This window comes from Seriola dumerili, unplaced genomic scaffold (genome assembly GCF_002260705.1).
Source record: "Seriola dumerili isolate Sdu_G_001 unplaced genomic scaffold, Sdu_1.0 BDQW01000111.1, whole genome shotgun sequence".
NCBI classification, from domain to species: Eukaryota; Metazoa; Chordata; class Actinopteri; order Carangiformes; family Carangidae; genus Seriola; species Seriola dumerili.
Genome location: NW_019174366.1, coordinates 2,854,373 through 2,876,225, shown reverse-complemented (window position 1 = coordinate 2,876,225; position 21,853 = coordinate 2,854,373). Strand labels below are relative to the sequence as shown.

Genomic DNA, 21,853 nt, shown 5'->3' with positions numbered 1-21,853 from the left:
ACATAATTGGTCTTTAGATGCAGCCTCTGAAGGATGTGGCCTCTGAAGTGGGACACAGCTGTAGTGTTTTCTAGGCAGGGAGAGTAGGATCCAGTACGGACAGTCAAGATATCTAAAATTTAAATCTAAATATGAAATGCCTGGAGTCACCCACAAAGCCATGCTGTGGTTTTCTTTTGTTGTGCCCACAAATCAGTAGCCACATGTTATCTGTATGATTAAGTTTTTGTTTCCTTTTTTTCATTTCGATATAGCGGGAGAAAGATTGTTCACCGTGTAGATCCAAAGTTGAGGATACAAGGAATCCAATTTTAGGCAAGGGAACCAGTTGGAACCATTAACTTCCCTTGTTGCAGCATCCCTGCAGGACCTCAGCAGGCTGCATTAATGTCTCTTCATGTAATGCCACCATCCTAAAGTCACTCAAAACCAAACCCACAGGGCTCTGCTGAGATTATCTGAATTCATACTGGCTTGTACCAGACATTCAGTTATATGTAGACTGTGATAGTATGAAAATAAATGACTGAGGTGTTAATATCTGTCTATAATATTTTCAGGCTGTTTTATGTGACATTTAGTGAGATATTCATGTATGTTTTTTATCCATAATCTGTTTTAATTTCGTGGGTTCATTGATTGACCTGTTAAACTGTTTGTCTGTATTAGTTGCGCCTTGCACCTTAACATTACCTGAACCGATGGCACAGTGCAGTGGTTTCTTTTTTTCTCTGGAGCAGCGTTGGTGAAATTTGGCACCGTGTGCTCTTCCCTTCTGTCTGACAGGAGAATCAAACCTGTTCTCGCGAGAGGAGCGGTCTGGACTATGTTTACAAGCAGTACTTATTAGCAGCAGTCTCCCCCTACCGTCACTGCTTTACGGTCCGGCTGAGTGAATGTGGAGTGGACGCGCTGCTGGGAGGACGCAGTATCGACATTTGGTCTCGGACAGCCGGCCGGACACCTCTTCTTCAGAGAACGCTTTCAGTCGCCCACCAAGCCCCGGTCCGGTGTCGTTGTTTTGCCGCCCAGCAGAGCGAGGTAAGGAGGGGAGAAGTCAGCGAGTCGTCGGCTGGGGTTTGGTTGGCAGGGTGGTCAGGTAGGACAGAAGCACTGGCAGCTGTGTTACTGTGCTGATATGAAATGTCAGTGTTACGGCTCGACAGAACCACAGCCTGGTGAATCTGTTCTCCTCCAGTCTGCACCGGGCGACAGCTGCAGACCCACGAGGCTCGTGCAGTATTTAACACTGTTTATCTCGTGCATGACGGATGTGATGACCTTTAATCTTACATCCTCGGTAGTCATGGTTACTGGCCATTTCTCTGTCTCCACAGAGCCAGTGCCAGGTCAGCCTGTCCGCATGCCGTACGTGCGGTCCTCCTGCACGGGGAAAGCGTCAGGCCAAACTCCCTTTCAAATATTGGCAATCTCACTTTCCCTTGTTTATCGGCTCATATGCTCAGCTCATGGATTATTGGACATCACCTCTGAATCCACAGGAGCAGGGTGTCTGTTCGGCATAAATGTAACCGCTGAGGAATAATTAGTTTTAATGTAATTGTACTGTAAGTAGACGGTGCTTTGTATACTACTGCACACAAGCTTGTAGGAAGAGCAAGTAAACGCAGGTATGTGTGTTTTCAGATAGAGGGGCATTAAAATGTTAAAATATAGAATTTAATTGTGCAACACTGTAAAGTGTTGGTGGCAGGAGGAGGCTGGAGAGTAGCATCTGGGAGATGGATGGATGACGGCGTCATGTGGCTGCTGTGTGTTGTTGGAGTCTTCCGTTACACACGTTCTCTCTCTCTCTCTCTCTCTCTCTCTCTCTCTCTCTCTCTCTCTCTCTCTCATACACACACACACACACACACACAGTGGACTCAGGTTGGACCTGTGTTGATGAAATGCTTTAACCACACTGAGGCCTTCCTAACACATCTCTAACAACACTGTTTTTCACAGAGACTGACTCAGCATCATCACCGGTGTCTGGCTTTATTAAAGGCACATTACTATAATTAGGTTATTTGATCCAGATAGTGTCATTATTTGCCAGCAGAGGCACTTGTGTGTGTGTCCAGCCTTCAGTAGCTGACTGTCTGTAATCACCTCCTCCCAGGAGCTGAGTCTGTTTCATCTCTCAGACTCAAACAGCTCAGATCTCCACCACAGTCTCCTGTGCTGCACGTTGCATAACAGTGGGTGCTTTCAGGGATGCTGCATGTTGGCTGAAATCAGAGGATAGATGAGCTCAGGCCAAGTTAGTTGATGATATGTTAGTGTGTGTGTTAGTGTGGTTTATACACAGTGATCCCCTCCACAACCACCACCACCACCACCACCACCCCCCACCCCCACCCCCATCCCCTGCGGCTGCAGCTCTCTGTAGCCTGAATTTAATACCTCTGTAAGTAATAACAGTAAATGCACTTTGGCAGCAGGCAGTGCACATTCTTCATCCTCAGAGGAAGAGCTGCCAGAGTGTAATCACTGCTGCAGGTTCACTGAAGATGTGAATCTTTAACAACAGCTCACTAATGTATAGTTTAATTCATTCTAAAATTTCAGTGGTAAAACTGAAATGTTTTAGATTTTATTAAATGTGTGTGAGTGAGTGACTGTCCTGGGTTCTCACTCACTCACACACACAGACACACACACACACACACACACACAGTGAATTAATAGATATTTTGGTTTCTGTCTTGTCTGAGCTCAATGATGGTGATCATCACAGTAACAGGGAGGTCATGATACCAAGACCATGTCTTGATACCATGGTACACACACACACACACACACACACACACACACACACACACACACACACACACACACACCTCCATATAGTCATTGTACAGTGGTAGTTTAAACCGACTAACATGGTTACCGAAAGTCAGTGTTATATTTTAACAGACTGAGCAGTGATAACCGTAGCTGCTAATGTTGTGGGCACCCAGCTCACGATATGAGCTGTGTTAGCTGTGCTATGTTAGCCTAAACAAGCTAATGTTAGCCTAAACAAGCTAACGTTAGTCCCTGATGATACGCCTCAAACACGAGTCTTTAAGTGTTTTTTTCCACAAGTCATGTAGACCTGTATTTGCACCTGCTGCCGTCACTCCACTTGTTGTTATTGTTTACTGCATCTAGCTTCTTCTTCTTCTTCTTCTTCTTCTTCTTCTTCTCTTTGTGTTTGACATCAGACTAGAACCCTATATTGTTATTGTTGTTATTATACTACCCTCATCAGTAGAAGAATCGCATTTCCAGTAGCTACTTGAGCTCTCTCTGGTACCTTCAGCACTGTAGAAAATTAAGTACCGTCACACAGTGGTGTGCAGTGACTTTTACAGAGCTGAAGAAGCAGCTACAGTCCAGTGACAATCCAGACTCCTGTATATTCCTCCCTCAAACCCTTCACCCTGATAAACAGAGAGGGAAAGATGTCACATGTTGACCAAAGTGATTAGTAAGACCAGAGCCGGTCCTGACCTGCTTGGGCCTCAGGGACCCTCCTACCTGACCTGTGAGCCATGTTAAACAAGTAGTTTCCACATACATGTGTATAACAATGCTCCAGTCTCATAACTGATCTCAGAACTCTCAACGGGACATGGCCACGCCCACGAAAATGACAGAAACTATAGATACAACGGCTGGAAGTCGTTAGCTTCAGGGACACTACGCTGCTGCCACCACAAGAGGGCAGTAAATTACATGATGGATGCAGACAGGCATCAGATCCTTTATGGGATGAAACACTGTTCTGAGTTCAGATACAAGGAGAGATATCGTTTTTAACTGAGGTCTGTTTTTACTGATGGTTCGCCACCGCTGTCACGTTTTCAGAATTTTGGTATCAACTTGGTCCCAAAGTATCGGTTCTTGTGACCTCCCTGAGGTGGATGTTCTGTACTTTATTTTGTACTTTATTCATTTTTTTACCCACATGCATAATGATGACAACCTTGTAAGTGGTTCAATCTTTGTAGCAAGTCTTGACCTAGATCCTGAATGAGGCGGAGTTGAAGTTATATTCAGTCTAATCAAATGGTTTTGTTGTAGTGCTGCAGGTCTCTGGTCCATGTGTTAATATGTCTAATTCCTTGATGGGTCAGAATGGACTCTGTGTTGGCTTTGATTATGCTTTCATCATCATCATCATCATCATCATCATCATCATCATCATCATCATCATCATCATCATCATCATCACAGAGGCAGTGTTTTTGAGTGTGAACATGTATTGCTGGTCTTATTATTGGTGGATCGTCAGGCTCCTGCTGTGGTCCACAGGTCTGGTTTAGAGCAGGTCTAGAACTGTGGACCTGTGAAGACCTGAACAGTTTGTGCTGGTCATTATGGACTGAATGAAGCTTTGAAAATCAGGCTCTAACAGGCTACATAGATAATAAAATCATCAGTCTCCACTCTGGTCTTTTCATGTGATTAGTTGACAATAAGAAAATGAAGAATATCACCAGACTTATTCAGACATGTCCCATTGAAGTGAATGACTAACCCTGACTGTCTCTCACAACCCTGGGGAGGGGAGCCTTTTACCCTTTCATCTCCATAATACATGTGTTTATTCATTGATCATTTATCTGATAAGACACATTCATTTCTGCTGCCCAAGATGCTACTTTTAAGGATAAAGAATAAACACGTTTAATGGCTGTAAAACCAATCATGATAAATAAGTGTGATCACGTTACTGAGGAGAAGTATTATCATTATATATACATCCTACAGACATATCATTATAGCATTAAGCTGGTTTCATGTTAAAACTACTAGCATGTTATAGTTTCCACAGTACACTGTAACACTGCAGAGGCAGTATGTGATGTGCAGCTTGACTTGCGACCTACACAGCCGTGGGCAGGGTGAGTGAAAAGGTTCCATGTGGGGGTGTTCAGGAAAAAAAGGCTCTGTTTATACTGTTCAGTGATCGTCTTGACAAAATCGAAATATTAAAAACAGAAAGAAAGAAGTCCTGTCTCCATGATGGGAGTGAACACCGGCTTATCTGGAGCAAATGCCCCAGGGACACACAAACACTGTGGTGCCAACTTCATCAGCCCAGGAAGTCGTTCCATGTTTACTGCTAGGGTGTGGCTTATACAGTTCATTACAGCATGTTTAATCAGAGTAGGTACCACCACAGCTACAGCTACAGCTACAGCTACAGCTACAGCAGTACTCGCTCCTCGAAGCATGAGCCTCAGACAGCTCAGATAGCTGACAGCGACCAGACAACCCGACTTGATACTGTGGTGTTCATCAACATGAGCCACAGAGAGCTCAGAGAGCCTCGCTCCAACCTATTTCCTCCCTGGAGGAGAGATGCATTCATGTTATAATGAAATAAACAACAAGAGGCAGCTGAGCTACAGCAATCTACAGTACTGACAGTTACACCACACAACCTTCCCTCGATTACGGTAATCAATCAATCATGACATTATTGATTTGGAGCTTCATTCAGACTCTGCATGTTACTTTACAACATAAAGTATGAGAGACAAATATCCTGAGTTAATTAATATTCTGAAATATTCTAGTGATATTTAAAATGAGATAAGAGTTTAATAAATATTCAGGTCTCTGTCTGTGAAGTGATTAAACCACAGGAGCTTCTTCTTTACATCCAAATGAAGTCAGATTTATAGTATCCTATATTTCTCTTATTGTCAACAAATCACATGTTCAGACCTAAATCAAAAGTCATTGTATCCTAACAATGAACATATCCTCCTACCATGAAGATTAGTTTATTTGACTCGGTCACACACCCGTGCACACACCATCCTGCTGCCCCAAATACTCACCAGAGCACCAAATGTGGATCACTCCCCCACTGAAGATCAGTCCCAGTAACTGTCTCATATCCTGTTGAAGTGTAAATACTTCAGTCATTAGTGTCATATTGAGTACATATTCATTTTTGTGTCCCGCACCATAGGAAATAAAAATAAGAAATTTGAGCCAAATGTAAAAAAACACCAATATTAAAATATTTTATCACAAGAAAAGTAGGAAACGCTGCGTGTGTCAGTATTTCCAGTCTGACAGTGTTTTGGCTGTGGATACGTTTCTTTTTTAAAATCAATTCTAGCTTGAGTTTTATTGACTAGTGCAAATTATATCACCATTTTCCAGTATTATATGATAACTAGAACCATAAAATTATGCTTTTGGTCATTATGAAAGCATGTGGAAACTATATATTTGATACTTAATAAAGAATAAAGTACAGTTGAAGGAGGAAATTAGCCATAGAGACTAAATTTGTTTTGTACCAGGCTGTAAACATGTTTATTTCTGCTGTAAAGTTGGACATTTTAACATGGGAGTCTAAGGCGAGTGACTCACTCTAGCAGTCATTAGAGAAACTGCAGTTTTTGCCGCTTAAGTGTTGGTTTCATCTTTCAGCCCTGGGGGTTCAGGCTTGGTAAATACAAACTCGACACTTCCTGTAGTTGTTTCAAATTAATAGGGATTTTTTGCTATGCTGTAGTAAGTATATTATCTCATGTCTGGTTGCTGGTGTTTCTGTTGTTTACATGTTATTCAGATCTGCTAGTCTCTTTAGCTTAGCAGTTAGCTCTCGCCCTCCCTCTCTCCTGCTCTCTCTGATCGGTGTGTCTGATGTTTAGTTCTTCCTCTGCCTCCTTAAGGGATAATGGTAGATGTAATAAATGTAGTTTATTTGCTGTAATGGAGTTGAGGCTCAGTGAACTGGAAGCATGTCTCCACACCATGGAAACCCAATCGTTAGCTGCTGTCGTTAGCCAGGCAGCCTCCAGCGGCCGGTAGCTCCCCCCAGCAGTGATTGACACCAGGCTACCTCACCAATAGACCATATACATTATCTAAAGTAAAAATATGTGTAAGATATCTCTAAAACATGAGATATTTTTTCACAAACTGTAGCCTGTGCACACCCACACATGGTCCAGCCACATATTAGGTTTTTACTTATTGTCTTGTTCAAAGTCTTCTATGTCACTGTGCTTCAGCTTTCAAATGTTTGAATGAGCCGTCAAGATGCACTCCTTCCTCATGGAAAGCAAATAACAAGTTATCTCAGCCATGCATTATTCACACTTGATTCCTGCAGGAATTTCTTAGTTACGATTGCACAACAAACAGTAGGAAAGAGTCAAAGCTACTGTAAGAAAGTAATGATAATAAATACATAATTTATGTTGCCAAGTTATGAAAGGGGGGATGTAAACAACTACCAAGATGATGTGTGAGAACTCCCTGTGTCCGTATGAACGTAGCCCCATGACAGTTCAGTGTCTGGGCTGCAGTAATGTAACCAGGATCGAACCATCCGTTGTTAATTAAAGCGACAAGCCCGCCTCCTCTTTTCTTTCCACTCTTAGATGTAATCCATTCCACCTTGAAAGCTGTAGATGGTAACGATGAGATCTTCCTGCAGCCATGTCTCTGTGAAACACACAATACTACACTCATGGAAGTCTGATTCCTCACTACGGCCACTATGGTCCGTCATATTGTCCCGTGATCTCACTCTACTCAGGATGATAGAGGGGAGATAGACTAGTCTCCATCAGTCTCTGTAGTCTGGAACCAGCTCTCTTCCCTCGCCGCCTCTGTGTCTGGCTCCTGACCGAAAAATAACTAGATCATGATTGAGTGACTAAAATGTCTCAGTGATGTCCGTTTTATAGAAATGTTATTAGGATTTCAGTGTTCCTGGTGTGTCCTTCTGTGATTACATTGTAGGCCGAATGTTTGACGTCTCTACATTCATGTACTGCAGTACTCGGAAAAACGTTGAGGACAGAGTAAATATTGAATGTTCATTTGTGCAATAGTGACTGAGGTTTCAGACACATGATGTCATGTCAGACACCATTTAAAGCCTTGTTTTGTTGTGTTATATTCAAGTCTGTCCCACTCTAAGCCCTGCTCACTATTCCTCATGGTGTTTTGGCTGTGTGTGTGTGTGTGTGTGTGTGTGTGTGTGTGTGTGTGTGTGTGTGTGTGTGTGTGTGTGTGTGTGTGTGTGTGTGTGTGTGTGTGTGTGTGTGTGTGTGTGTGTGTGTGTGTGTGTGTGTTTATGTCCTCTAATCGTGGTGTTGTGTGAAACATTAGATGGCCGAACTGCAAAATGGAAAATTCCAGTGATTCCCCTGCTGCCAGTCTGTCTGTCACAGGGCAGAGATGCTTCACTGGTCCTGGGTACTGTATGTGATAGACTGTGTGCAGGTTGTTGCACATTACTAGGTAACAGGAGTCTGTTTGTGTTTGTCATTGACAGTGAGACTCTTGAATTGTAAAATATTTCATGTCAGACAACTGTGAGAAATACTCATCACAAGTTTCCAGAGCCAAGGAGGTTTCATTAGATGTGTTGTCAAACAGCGCAAAACTCAAAGATGTTAAAGGTCTCATATAGTCTTAAGGTAGATGGCCATGTGTTGTTTGATTATAGATCAGGTCTAGGTTCTATATTAATACTGTGAAAGTATCAAAGCCTCAGTCCACAGAGAAATGCACACAGCCTGTATTCAGAAACTGAGCCTTAAAACCAGCTGTCGGGAATTTGTAACTTTGTGATGTCACAACAAAGCAGTAACCACCCTCAGCCATTTCCCAAGCCCCGCCCACCTGGACCCACCATTCAACCTTGCAGGATTTGGTTTCTCTGAGTGTTTACCTGAAATATCACTCAGAAAACTGTCAGCCAATCAGAAGAGAGGCTTCCTCTCTCCTGATGATTACAGAAGTTGCTGAATAATTCCCTGTTGATCAACTCATTAATAGTTGAATCAATCAACCAGTTGTCTAATGGTGTAAATGTTTAATGTCATTGATTGGTGTAAAGTTTTCTCTGTTGGCATTTATATATTATATATTGGCCTTTATATTAACTATCAGCTGTTATAAGGCTGTAGGTTGGAGTAATCATCAGTTCACTGCATCATGACCACCAGTGTAGTCATGCAGTCTGTGCTCTGTCTCTGTACTCCAGAGTATAGTCAGTAATGGTTTGATCACCGGCGTCTTTTAAATGTCCTGTTTTGTTCTTGGAGTTCTGACTTGGAGCTTTAATCCTCTCCTTGTGATTTATTATTTCTATATATATATTATCTGACCACATGCACTTCCTCTGTGGATGAAGGGATACCTGATCAAAGACTGCTGCTTTAGTTTAACAGCTGTATATTTCATATACTTTATATATTAACATTTAGCTGTATCTCCCATTTACTTTATTTATAAACATGTAGCTGTATATTCCATACACTTCACTTATAAACATATAGCTGTATATTCCATACACTTTATTTATAAACATATAGCTGTATATTCCATTTACTTTATTTATAAACATATAGCTGTATATTCCATACACTTCACTTATAAACATATAGCTGTATATTCCATACTCTAACTCTGGCTCCTCTGTCTAGTGTTTTATCCTAAGAGACACATGACTTGCCCCCGCCCCCAGTGAAACCAATCCTCCTGTGAACTTCATACACAAATTCCTCAGTCTAATTTGAGAAGTGACACACTTTCTCCCACCCAGTCACATCTCCTCCACTCAGTGTCTTACTCTACCCTCCTCTTCCCACCTTCTCCCTGTCTGTTCTGTGTTAATCTAATCCTCTTTCCCTCCTCTTTTCACAGGGATCGTGTTCACCAGTTATCACCAGCAGAGCGGGTACACTGATGCATTTAGAGGAAAATAAATAGTACTACATGTTAAGAATTCATCTTTTCCAGACATTAGAGAATCAATATTGATCTCATGTCCGTTTGAAATCACCTCCACATCTATTCACTATATAGAGCTCAATATTTACTGACCCAGTGTGTGTGTAACTGAACCCACTACACTGCTCTCACAGTGAAACCTACACTACCTACACTAACAATCCCACAAGGCAGTGTAGCGCTTTTTATAGATGTAAAACTTACAGATGTGTGACTCTGCAGGCAGTGATGATGAAATCCCAAATCTCAGTTTACTGCTCAGTAGAAGAAACTGAAGAAGAGCATCGCAGTCTGTGTGTTCAGTACTGAGCTGCAGTTGAGATGTGTTCATAGGAGTGTGGCAGAAACACTGTCTCATTTTGTTCACAATCAAACATACAAACACAACAAACTGTATTTCAATCAGGAGAGACTCATTTGCTTAACGAATTAACTTTTATTGCCATGTGTAAAACAAGAGAGGAAAAGTGAGAGATGTGAGAGTCTTTGGCGATTAGACCCCAATCGTGATGTCATCATATGTGATAGGGGGGTGAGGCTGTGCGAAGTATAGGAAACCCCCCGGGGTCTAGACACTGGTGGTGGTCCTGGAGATAGGAAGAGGAGAAGCTGGAGGTCTGCATGTGATGAGAGTGATGATGAGCTCGGCCTGACTGGATATGAAGACTGGAGGTGAAAGGGGTGGAGGAGGGTCGCAGCAACCGCACTAAAATGACAGCCGAAAACAGGAGAGAGGTGAACGGATTTTAAAGTATGACTACTTGATTGGCTGGGTGAGATTGTGGCAAGATTGGTTGCTGAGCACCTGAAGTCAGCTGATTACAAGGAGTGGGGTGAGAGAGGGAGGATAGAGATAGTCTTCCTGACTGAACTTACGCTAAGCTTCATTTTAGAGGCAGTTATGATCACCAGTCGAGTGCAGTGAGTGTGTGCAGCTTCCTAAAGTCTTGTTGTCGCAGCGAGCTGAGCTCTGTACACAGACAAAAATAGAACCTGTACTGTACGCATCTGGAAACCAGCACTGTGCACTGATCTCAGTATAGCCCCAGTATGTACAGTTACTCCCCCTAAAACCACAAACTGGTGTGTCTACATTATGTGTGTATTCAGAAATTTCACAGAGTCCAGCGAGTTGATCAGAGCTGTTTCCTATGAAAACAGCTGCTGGACACTACGATGGTGAGAGCTTAGTGTGTGCACTGTACAGAGCTGCTGATGATTCCCTGTGGGTTCATCACTTCAATGTTCACATTACACACAGTCATCAGATTTATAGCTATTTTAAAAATCTGGATGTGTAGAATTCATACATTTGTTCACATTAGAATTTACTGTAGAACTGTTGCATTATGACCAATGTGTTTGTTAGCTGTGTAGTGGCTGTTTGTCTTTCAACAGTCCAACATAAAAATCAAAAGGCCACTGATGCACCATGGGAGTGCAGTTTACGCAGCAAAAGAAGACATTGTCCAACCAAGGCCATTGCATTTTCTTTTTGATTATTCATCCAAACAAGCAGCAAACCAAGGAACAAAGGGATCATGTTTCCTGCTGCCTCTCCTTCTCTGGTAAAAAACTATAGGCCCACCCAGGTGCATGCTGGTCCTAAACCAGTCTACTTACCTAAATAACCTCATGTGTCCATAGCATTACCCAAAATAAACAAAATACCGTTGTTGGAGCAGAGTGTTAACTTGCTAGCTTACTTTTGGATGATAGTAACACGGTTTGCTAATCAATAGATAGCTAGAGTTAACATCAGTTAATGTTACTCCCACCTTAAATTCATCAGTGAAATTTAGAAATATTAACGTCATGCCTATTCAACCTGCTGGCTGTGTTATACATTTTTATTGACATCTGGTTAGCCAACGTTTTCCCTGCTTGTAATAGTCACACAGAGTTACTAAAATGAAATGAAATTGTTCATTTATGCTGTGTGCCATCTTCATTTACTCCTAGCCAGTAACATCTAGGCTGATGTCTACATGTATAATCTTCAAATGTAAATGAAGATGGCACACAGTATAAATGAACACTTTTATTTTTGCAGTCAGACGTTCATCCAGACTTCATTCTCCAGCTGCAGGAGCTGCTCACACTGTGACATCTGTCAACATCTGCTTCCTCCCACCGAACACCTCCCAAATATAAATGACCAACCCACACTGCAGGTCTCCTCCTCCTCCTCCCTCTGACAGCACATGTGGTTCTGATTCATTTTCATCATCAGAACAGTCGGACCATAAACTGTAGAGATCAGTTCAGACAGACTGTGATGTCATTCAGTGTTTCGAAAGGGAATTTATATCTGCACACTGTCAGCTGTTGTTTGCCACGGAATGAAAAGGGGCCCCAGGGGACAGAGCAGTCGGAGGCCTGGGTCTCTGAGGAGATCAGGTAGTTGAGTCAGTAGTTTTTTAAATCTCATCTTAAAACACATTTTTATTAGTCTGTCCTGATTTAACTTTGTTTTTTTTTTATTTTACATGAATTAAATCTTCATTTCTCATTTTATTTATAGATAGAAAATGTAAAATTATATAAAATCAAATTATGTTTTATTGATTTCACTTTACCTTGATTTTATTTTTTTACTTTTGATTACAAGAAAGTAAAATGTCTGTAAAAGAAAACTAACAGCAGCAGAAACCTGCCACGAGGACAAAGTCAGGTCCTGGAGCTGCTGCAGCTTCAGAAAACAGAAGTTGCAGTTCAACACAAACCAGAACAAATGAGAAAGAAATTAGAGTTAAATGAACACAAGGACAGAGACATGGTTAAAACATGTTCTTCTGCTGTTTCCCCTGCACTGACATGTACACTATATTATCACTAGATGTGTTAAACTAAGCTGATGAAGAAGGCCATCTGAGTCTACGTTCCCAGACCTTTACGCGAATGTGAGGAAGGCTCCAGCCTCCTCATCATCGCTCCATACACATCTGTAGGGTGTGGGAAGATTTGGGAACATCATGATTTTATCTGATTCTGATTCTCCACTAGGATCCAGGGTGAAACTGGTCCTGGTGAGGGACCGTCTGACCAAACAGGAAGAGCAGAGTTCCTCAGTGCTGTTGTTGAAGTTATATCTCTAGCAGGGGAGACCGGACCAGTTCTATCCTCAGCTCTGTAAAGGTGTTGAAATCAAACAGACTCCTCACAGTTGTTGCTTTGTTTGTCTTTGCTCTATTAACTAATTGAAAGCAAATACAACAAAGGCTCCAATACTCACAAATAGTTTTTTATTACTAGTTCTGTTAAAGTGCTTCATATGTCAGACATAACAATCTGTATTTCCCTGAACGCCACTAGAACCATGGTGATTGCAGGAGGGTATAGTATAGTAGTATAGGGTATAGAATATTAAACTGTATATTAGCTGCTCCACTGCAAACATTTTAATTTCCAAGGACTTTGTGACAATTAAACGAACATATAGAACATATACAACATTTACATCATATACAACATACACAATATATACAATGTACATAACATATACAACATATAGCCTACAACATATACAACATATGGCCTAAAACATATACAATATATACAACATATATGTACATGATGTAAATGTATAACATATACAATAAATACAATGTAGATAACATATGCTACATATAGCCTACAACATATGAAACATAGCTTACAACATGTACAACATATGGCCTACAACATATACAACATTTACATCATGTACAACATATACAATGTATATAACATATACATCATATAGCCTACACCATATACAACATGTAGAACATATGTCATACAGAACATACACATCATATACAACATATACAATATATACAACATAAACATCATACACAACATATGCCTCACACACAGTAACGTTCAGCCACAACATGTTCAGTCTCAACATGTGTGTGATTGTGTGTTTTTTATAAACATGCAACAATGTGTGGACACAGTTGTCTTCCACCTGTCAGGTCAGAGGTCGCTGTTTATGTTTTGTAATGTATGGTTGTCATAGTGACAGGATTAGCTTGGAGGTACTGTAAGGGATAGGGGGCAGCTGTGTGTGTGTGTGTGTGTGTGTGTGTGTGTGTGTGTGTGTGTGTGTGTGTGTGTGTGTGTGTGTGTGTGTGTGTGTGTGTGTGTGTGTGTGTGTGTGTGGAGATACTATTTCTGAACAGGTCCCTCTCAGTTGTACATAGAGGATCTATTTTGGTGATGTCACCTTTCTCTGTCCCTCATGCAGACAACACTCACTCAGACAAAGAGGCTGATGATGATGTTATATTAATATTATCAATATCATCAATGGATTAATTGACTGCTAATATCAATATCATCAATGGACTCCTCTTCTCGTGACAGTGTCAGTGACAATGTCATTACACTCAGACTGTATGAGGATCACAGCTTCAACAAACTGCAGGTGGTTCTTTTCATAGCTGAAAGATTATCAGCATTGACCCCATAGATTACGTTTAAGGGGATAAGACCCAAAAAACTGCACCTATTCCAACCACCCACCTCCACCCACCAACCGCTGCAGATCACAACTGTTTCTTAAATTGAAGTCATGAACAGTAAAATATATTGAAGCAGCTGCAGCAGGTCATCATGAGGAGGACTCATCTGTGATCAGTTATATAACATCTGTGTGGAGGAGCTTTTCCTGAATGTCAGAGAAAATAACTCAGATGATGTCATCACAAAGGTACAACAGAAAATCTGGAGGTTAGGAGGGCCTGATGTAGGATCCAGTCATTTTATTATCTCGACCTCTGCTGTATTATGTTTAATTTAATTTTTATGTTTTAATCTCTACTTTGCTGGATGGAAACACGTAGTTATGAGTTATGATGATTCAGAGGTTTTTATATGATTGTATATCAATGTAATAATAAAACTACAGTTGTTAGTGGGGGATGTTTCCATGGAACATTCTGACCTAATAGAAGACAACAAGCTATTTTGTTTAACCGCTTATTGAACTTTGACCATATAAAACAATAAAATCACTGTGAGCAACCTCACCTGGAAACCAAAACAAAACAAATATAAAAATACTAATAAAAAAATAAACCTCATTCCAAACCCTCAGTGCGTGTGCGTGTGTGTGTGTGTGTGCGTGTGTGTGTCATGTGAAGCAGTATGGTATTTACCAGGGTTTTACTCTGATGCCTTTTTATAGCCCTGCTGACCATCACCTGTCTCAGTCTTTGTTACTCAGTGCACAGCAGCTTTAAAGACATGATGATAAAGAACTGGAGATCTGCTCACAGGGATTTCAGTGACTGCAGCAGGTTTCATTTATGTAAGTGAGGACGCCCACAGTGATTCTCAGTATGAGACTGTGATGGAGGTAAACATGCTGCTCTCTATCTGACAGTGTTAGTGACCCTCTCTGTCTCTGCTCTCTAGCACCACTAGTGGACAAACCTTCACAGGGTTCCTTTAAGTCCAGATTTACTTCCAAACTGAGCCTCAGCATCAGGTAATAATGCAGGTGAGCCTTAAGGCTCCTCCCACTTCAGTGTATAATGTGTTTCGTGGGTGAATTAATAATTGACCTCCTGATACTGCAGGTAGGAGGCAGCACTAACTCGCGGTACAGTACCGTGACTGAGACCCAGAACCTTGAGGGACCTCCAAACTCCAGGGCCACTGTGTTAGTGGACTGATGAGAACTACAGTAGTTCACTTAGCATGAAGAAACACCTGTAGTAATGTATGATTCAGGTAAAACCAACTTGTCCTCCACCCTGAACAACCATTAACCCTCTGATACGACCCAGAGGAGTGTCTCCTAAAATACCGCCCCTATGGCGGCAGGCGTACCGGACCTTGGTTGTCATGGTTACAATAATAAACACGCAGACTGTACCTTGGTGTGACTGTGCCATGGTTACTATAAAATCGGTCATGTGTTGGTGATTTGGGTTGGCTGTTGTCTGAATGTGATCTGAAATGACTCAGAGCTTCTTACTATGTCTGTGCAGACAAAGTATTTATATGAGACTCAAAGCAGCAACTGCAGAAGAGTTTTTTTTATTCCTGATTTGTTCTTTTTATGTGACATTAAACACCTGACTCTGACTATAACACACACACTGTGGCCTTATTACATTAGTTTAAATATTAATCTTTGAGACAAAGGAAACTGTCATCATAAGTCAATGTAACACAGTGCTGCAGGGATGATGTATGTTTGTAATCCAACGCTGAAGTTATCATCACTCCCTCCACAAAAAGCCAGTGGGATTTTAACACTGTCTTTTGGATTATTAGAGAAAATAAACAACAGTTTCTGATCCTGAGGTTTAGTTCAGCAGGATCATCTTCACTAATGAACATCACTTTATGATGTTCGAAGCGTAAATACAATCAGCAGAAGTAAAAAGCTAATGTTAGAATATAAACCAACTACACCACAGTCACATGACTTCAACATCGCCACCACTAAACTTCAACTAGTAGTTTGATTCAGCTCTGACCTCTTCTACAAAAGCCTTTCCTACACAGTTAGTAACAGTATAAACACATCGAGGCTATAAAGGTGGACTGGTGAGTTAATCAGGCTGTAAAGGTAGACCTTGATGTTTAACATCCCCAAACCTCTGTAGTCTCATTTAGACACTTGTTAGCAACCGGCATCACTTGGCCTAACTACTTCTGGGGCTTAACTTTGTTTTCAGATGTTTTTTTACCAGGGTTTTCTGCATTGTGGTAGTAGCCTTCCAGAGGACAGAAAGTTTGCTGCAGATGTTCATGACCTGCAAAGGATGAACCTTTAAGTATGCAGATGTGGTTTGAAGCTGAATGAAGGTTTGATTCCTGATGAGATGTGAGACCAGTCTCGCACACATTAAAATAATCATTGGGACTTCAGTTGTCTGTGTGTCAACAGACAAATCTTTGAATCTACTTTAATGACACTTCAGACTTCAACTTCCTGTGTCCTCTCCTCCCGCTCCTCATCTGATTTGCCCCTCCCCTTCCAGTCTGTTCCCCATCACTCTGTAATCACATCACTTTGTCTCTCTCTCTCTTTCTCTCGGTAGATCTGAGGGGAAGCAGACCAGACCTGCCCTCCCTGCCCGGAGAGGGAATCACAACCAGTGCTCCAGCCACACACGCCCTCTTCGCCTCCCATCATGCAGACCTCCGCTCTTCTCCTCCTCTCCCCAATCTTCGTCCTGTCTCTCCTCATCCCCACCTGCTCCACCCAGAGTGAGGCAGACCTCATCGTCCAGACACGTACCGGTCGAGTCCGTGGTATCCTCCTGCCAGTGCCGGACCGAAGCTACGTTACTTCTTTCCTGGGCATCCCCTTTGCTGAGCCGCCAGTGGGGAAGCGGCGTTTCCGTCGTGCTGAGCCCAAACGTCCGTGGACAGGGGTGTACGAGGCCAACGTCTACCCCAACGCCTGCTACCAGTTTGTGGACACATCATTCCCTGGCTTCCAGGGCAGCGAGATGTGGAACCCTAACAGGGATATGAGCGAGGACTGCCTGTACCTCAACGTCTGGGTGCCCTCCTCACCCAGACCACACAACCTCACCGTCATGGTCTGGATCTACGGTGGAGGTACTGGGTCAGATTGTACTCAGACTCTGTCTTCCAGTCAGGGCGTCAGGCTGGAGGTGGATAGAAAAACAACACAGCCTTCTGTAAAATAGGTCGACAGTATCCAGTTGATCGTGGCACGAGCTAACACACAGAGGAGCGTCACCATTTATTCATAATTCAAATACTGAGTGAACAAGATTAATTTTATGATCTGTAATCACCTGTCTCGCTCACCAGGTTTCTGTTTACATAATGTAGTTCTGCACAATCTGGATGTAGTGGTTTTGACTGTACAAAGTGGAGCTGCAGTACCTGTTCAAACCACATCAGGACCAGGCTGCTCTGTCTCACCTGTTACTTGTCATTGTAATTGAGGCAGTGGCCATGGTAACTGGCAGTGAGCTTGAAACGTGTTACTGAACAAAAGGTTTGATTATATGCAGATGATGTGTTGGTTTACACTGGGGCCAACAAATTCACTACTGCAAGGCAGATTTGACCAAATCTCATGTTTAAACAAAACTATGAGAGAGTCTCTGAGTCTGATACCTTTAACCTGTTTCCTTATCAATGTAAATATATATATTTAATGTGTATGTATGTATACTGGAGTATGAATAACTCTACTTAAAAGAGCACCATTCAGTCATAATCACCATGGTGACAGTTAGCTGCTACACAGTAAATCTTCTGCATGTTGTTGCGTGTTGTGATGCTCTTGGTTACTGATGGTGATATTAAACCCCTGCAGGGTTCTACAGTGGCTCTTCTTCTCTGGATGTGTACGACGGTCGTTACCTGGCTCACACTGAGACGGTCATTGTAGTCTCCATGAACTACCGGATCGGGGCCTTCGGCTTTCTCGCTCTGCATGGTTCCTCTGAGGCCCCTGGCAACATGGGTCTGCTGGACCAGAGGATGGCGCTGCAGTGGGTTCAAGACAACATCCATTTCTTTGGTGGAAACCCCAAACAGGTCAGTTATCACTGCTTTATTTACAGTATCTACACAGGAAATCTAGCGTGAGCTAATTCTGCCTGTCCTCTGCCTGTTCAACAGGTGACTATCTTTGGGGAAAGTGCTGGTGGTGCCTCTGTAGGATTCCACCTCTTGTCTCCAGACAGCCGGCCTACCTTCACCAGGGCCATCCTCCAGAGTGGGGTCCCCAACTGCCCCTGGGCCTCAGTCAGCCCCGCCGAGGCCCGCAGACGGGCCACGCTGCTGGGGAAGCTGGTTGGCTGTAATGGAGGAAATGACACCGAACTGGTGGACTGTCTGCGCAGCAAAACTCCACAGGAGCTCATTGACCAGGAGTGGCAGGTAACGCTGACTCAGCCAGGAGCCGGTGGAGCCACTTGTTTTTAGGCCTGGTTATATTCACTCACTCAGATCAGCTCAGTGCTACATCTGTCGTCCTCCTCTGAGCAGGTCCTGCCATGGTCGGCCCTGTTCCGGTTCTCATTTGTCCCCGTTGTGGACGGAGAGGTTCTGCCTGACACTCCCGAGGCCATGCTCAGTTCAGGCAACTTCAAAGACACTCAGATCCTCCTCGGGGTCAACCAGGACGAGGGCTCCTACTTCCTGCTGTACGGAGCGCCGGGCTTCAGCAAGGACAACGAGAGCCTGATCTCCAGAGAGGACTTCCTGGAAGGTGAAGATCCAACTCAGAGATAATATGACATCGTTACAGGAAACGATGTCCCCACACAATCCTTTCTAAACTCCTCATATAATAAGATATCCCTCTGTTAATGTGTCTGATCAGAGAGAACCGTTCTTCCACCTGTGGAACAGTAAAACCTGTACTCTTCACCTGCCAGGTGTCAAGCTGAGCGTCCCACATGCTAACGACATCGGCCTGGAGGCGGTGGTCCTGCAGTACACCGACTGGTTGGACGAGAACAACAAGTTGAAGAACCGAGACGCCATGGACGATATCGTGGGTGACCACAACGTCATCTGCCCTCTGGCCCACTTCGCCCGCTCCTACGCCCAGCACAGCGCCCTGAAGGCCAACACGGGTGGCGCTGGGGTGATGAACAGTGCAGGAAACTCACAAGGTGAAGTATCTGAGGGTGTGTGTATGTTTACCTCAGCACTCCCGGACTGTTATTGTGTGTATGTATATAATAATCATTGCCATCATCATCGTCACCGTCACTGCCACCACCATCAACTCTATAAGGTAATAATGAATAAAAACAAAAAACGAAGTAATTAAATAGACATCAGGATGTTACTTTGACTAATTACTCATTATGAGATCAGCAGCTCTCAGACTTGTTCTTCGTTTCTGTATATGTCCTTTTTCATACTGTTAAACACAGCTACACTGCAGAGTGATGTTAACACTAACCAATCCCATGTGACCTCTTGATCAATAACATATTGATATTAAGATTTGATGAGAGTCTTTGTATCACATTTGGTTTCGGTTTCAGTCTCAACATTGTCAACATCAGATTTAACACCCATGTTTCCAAACATATAAAACTACAGTGAAGTATAATGTGAAGATTGAAGGCTTTAGTCCAATGGTCCAATGTTGTCTATGTTTCTACTTAATAGAGTAACTGAACTACACTAATGTTCAAATTAAAAAAGACGAACAGTTAAAACAGATGAACTTTTAGTTTAAAACTTGTTCTGAAGAAATAATCAGTAAATTTGAATTATTATTATTTCAAATAAAAAGAAAAAAATAAAACTCCTGCAGCAAACAGACATAAAAAGAGCCCTTGTAAAACGTTAAGCTCTGTTCTCTTGAGCTCTCAAGAATAAACTGGTTAGAGTTTGGTGGTCAAAGGTCAAAGGTCAACTTCACTGGGACATCACTGTGCATGTTAGCTCAGGTAGGTATGGAAGCGTAATGCATTCACTTAAGAAAAAAATGTTCTGCTCTGTTTTCTGAATCAATGAAATAATCATCTTGTTAATTCAGAAAGAGGAGAAGAGGATTTTTTTCATCATCTGCAGAGGGTGGTGACTTCAGATCATTACTGCAGACAAAAATAATCATCATTCTCTGCTCCTCCAGGAGGGGTCTACCTGTACTTGTTTGACCACCGAGCCTCCAACCTGGCCTGGCCAGAGTGGATGGGTGTGATCCACGGCTATGAGATTGAGTTTGTCTTCGGCCTCCCGCTGGAGAAGAGACTCAACTACACCCTGGACGAGGAGAAGCTGAGCCGACGCATGATGAGATACTGGGCCAACTTCGCACAAACTGGGTGAGACGTCATACACTGGAGAAAAATATCTACTGTATGTAGATGTTAACTGTATGATGCAGCAGAGAGGAAACTGTGGAGATAATGTTGAAGTTTTTATTCAGGTTGATCTGTTTTTACCCCCCCCCCCTTGTCAGAAATCCCAATGTGAACCATGAGGGGCAGGCGGAGAGCAGGAGGCGCTGGCCTCTGTTCACCGTCAGTGACCAGAAACTCGTGGGACTCAACACTGAACCTTTGAGGGTCTACAAAGGTCTGAGGAACCAGATGTGTGCTTTCTGGAACCGCTTCCTGCCACGCCTCCTCAACATCACCGGTAAACATCCCACTCCTACATGTGAGGTCATGTGACTGGAGGCAGCTCTCTGCTGGTCACTGTGCTCCCAGTTAAACCTGCTGCAGGTGTCTAAAGGTTCTTATCATCAGTCATAAAGAAACAGGCTTGACATGACACAGACAGTAGAGAGCAGTGAGAGCAGACGCATGTAAACATGGAGGAAGTGATTAGTTTGCATTAACAGTGAACATCACAACATATGATAAGATATAAAACAAATGAAAATAATAAATAAAACTTGATGAGAGTCGCAGGTAGAACAGGTGACATTAATCATCAGGTCATAATTACCACTGAGTCTTGTGGCTGGTCCAGGTCTCCTCTCCTCTGGTCCAAACCAAGCATCAACCTCCAGGCTGAAAACTGAAGCCAACGCTTCAATGTTGAAACTGCACTTCCTGTAATGACCACTAGAGTCAAAAAACAGTTTTACTCATTCATGACAACTGTTTATATAACTCACCTGTTTACATTTTATTAAGGACTAAAGTTATGTAGAATTAAGGGCGTGGCCTCTGAGTGACAGAGGGGTCACCATCTCAGTCCCACACACACCCCTCCTCTTTGCCCACTTTTCGATTAGCTGGGAGTTAGGGGCGGAGTCAGACACTGCCAAGATGGTGACAGTGGAGCAATTCACTCTAAGCTTCAGAAACTTTTGGGTGATGTCACGGAGGCTACGTCCATCTTTATTAACAGTTACAGTTAGTTGATTATTTGTTGAAATGTGGCTCTTTGCTTCTTCATCACTCTCGGACCAGCTGATGTTACATAAGACCCGTCCTCTAGTAACAGCTTTGTTCTCTGTGTGTTCTCAGACAACATCGACGAGGCGGAGCGTCAGTGGAAGGTGGAGTTCCACCGCTGGTCCTCCTACATGATGCACTGGAAGAGCCAGTTTGACCACTACAGCAAGCAGGAGCGCTGCACCGACCTCTGAGCGCCTCGGCAGAGAGCTGAGACC

The 21,853-nt window shown here is 42.8% G+C and overlaps 1 protein-coding gene across 1 annotated transcript; it reads left to right on the top strand.

Moving 5' to 3' along the window:
- Positions 1 to 911: 911 nt before the first annotated feature.
- On the top strand, positions 912 to 21,853 carry ache (acetylcholinesterase (Cartwright blood group)). The gene is made up of 9 exons (XM_022747882.1): positions 912 to 1,041; positions 16,815 to 17,340; positions 18,074 to 18,297; positions 18,382 to 18,642; positions 18,751 to 18,973; positions 19,143 to 19,382; positions 20,360 to 20,552; positions 20,690 to 20,868; positions 21,708 to 21,853. Exons 2-9 carry the CDS (start codon positions 16,908 to 16,910, stop codon positions 21,827 to 21,829), a joined length of 1,875 nt encoding a protein of 624 aa, XP_022603603.1. The 5' UTR covers positions 912 to 1,041; positions 16,815 to 16,907; the 3' UTR covers positions 21,830 to 21,853.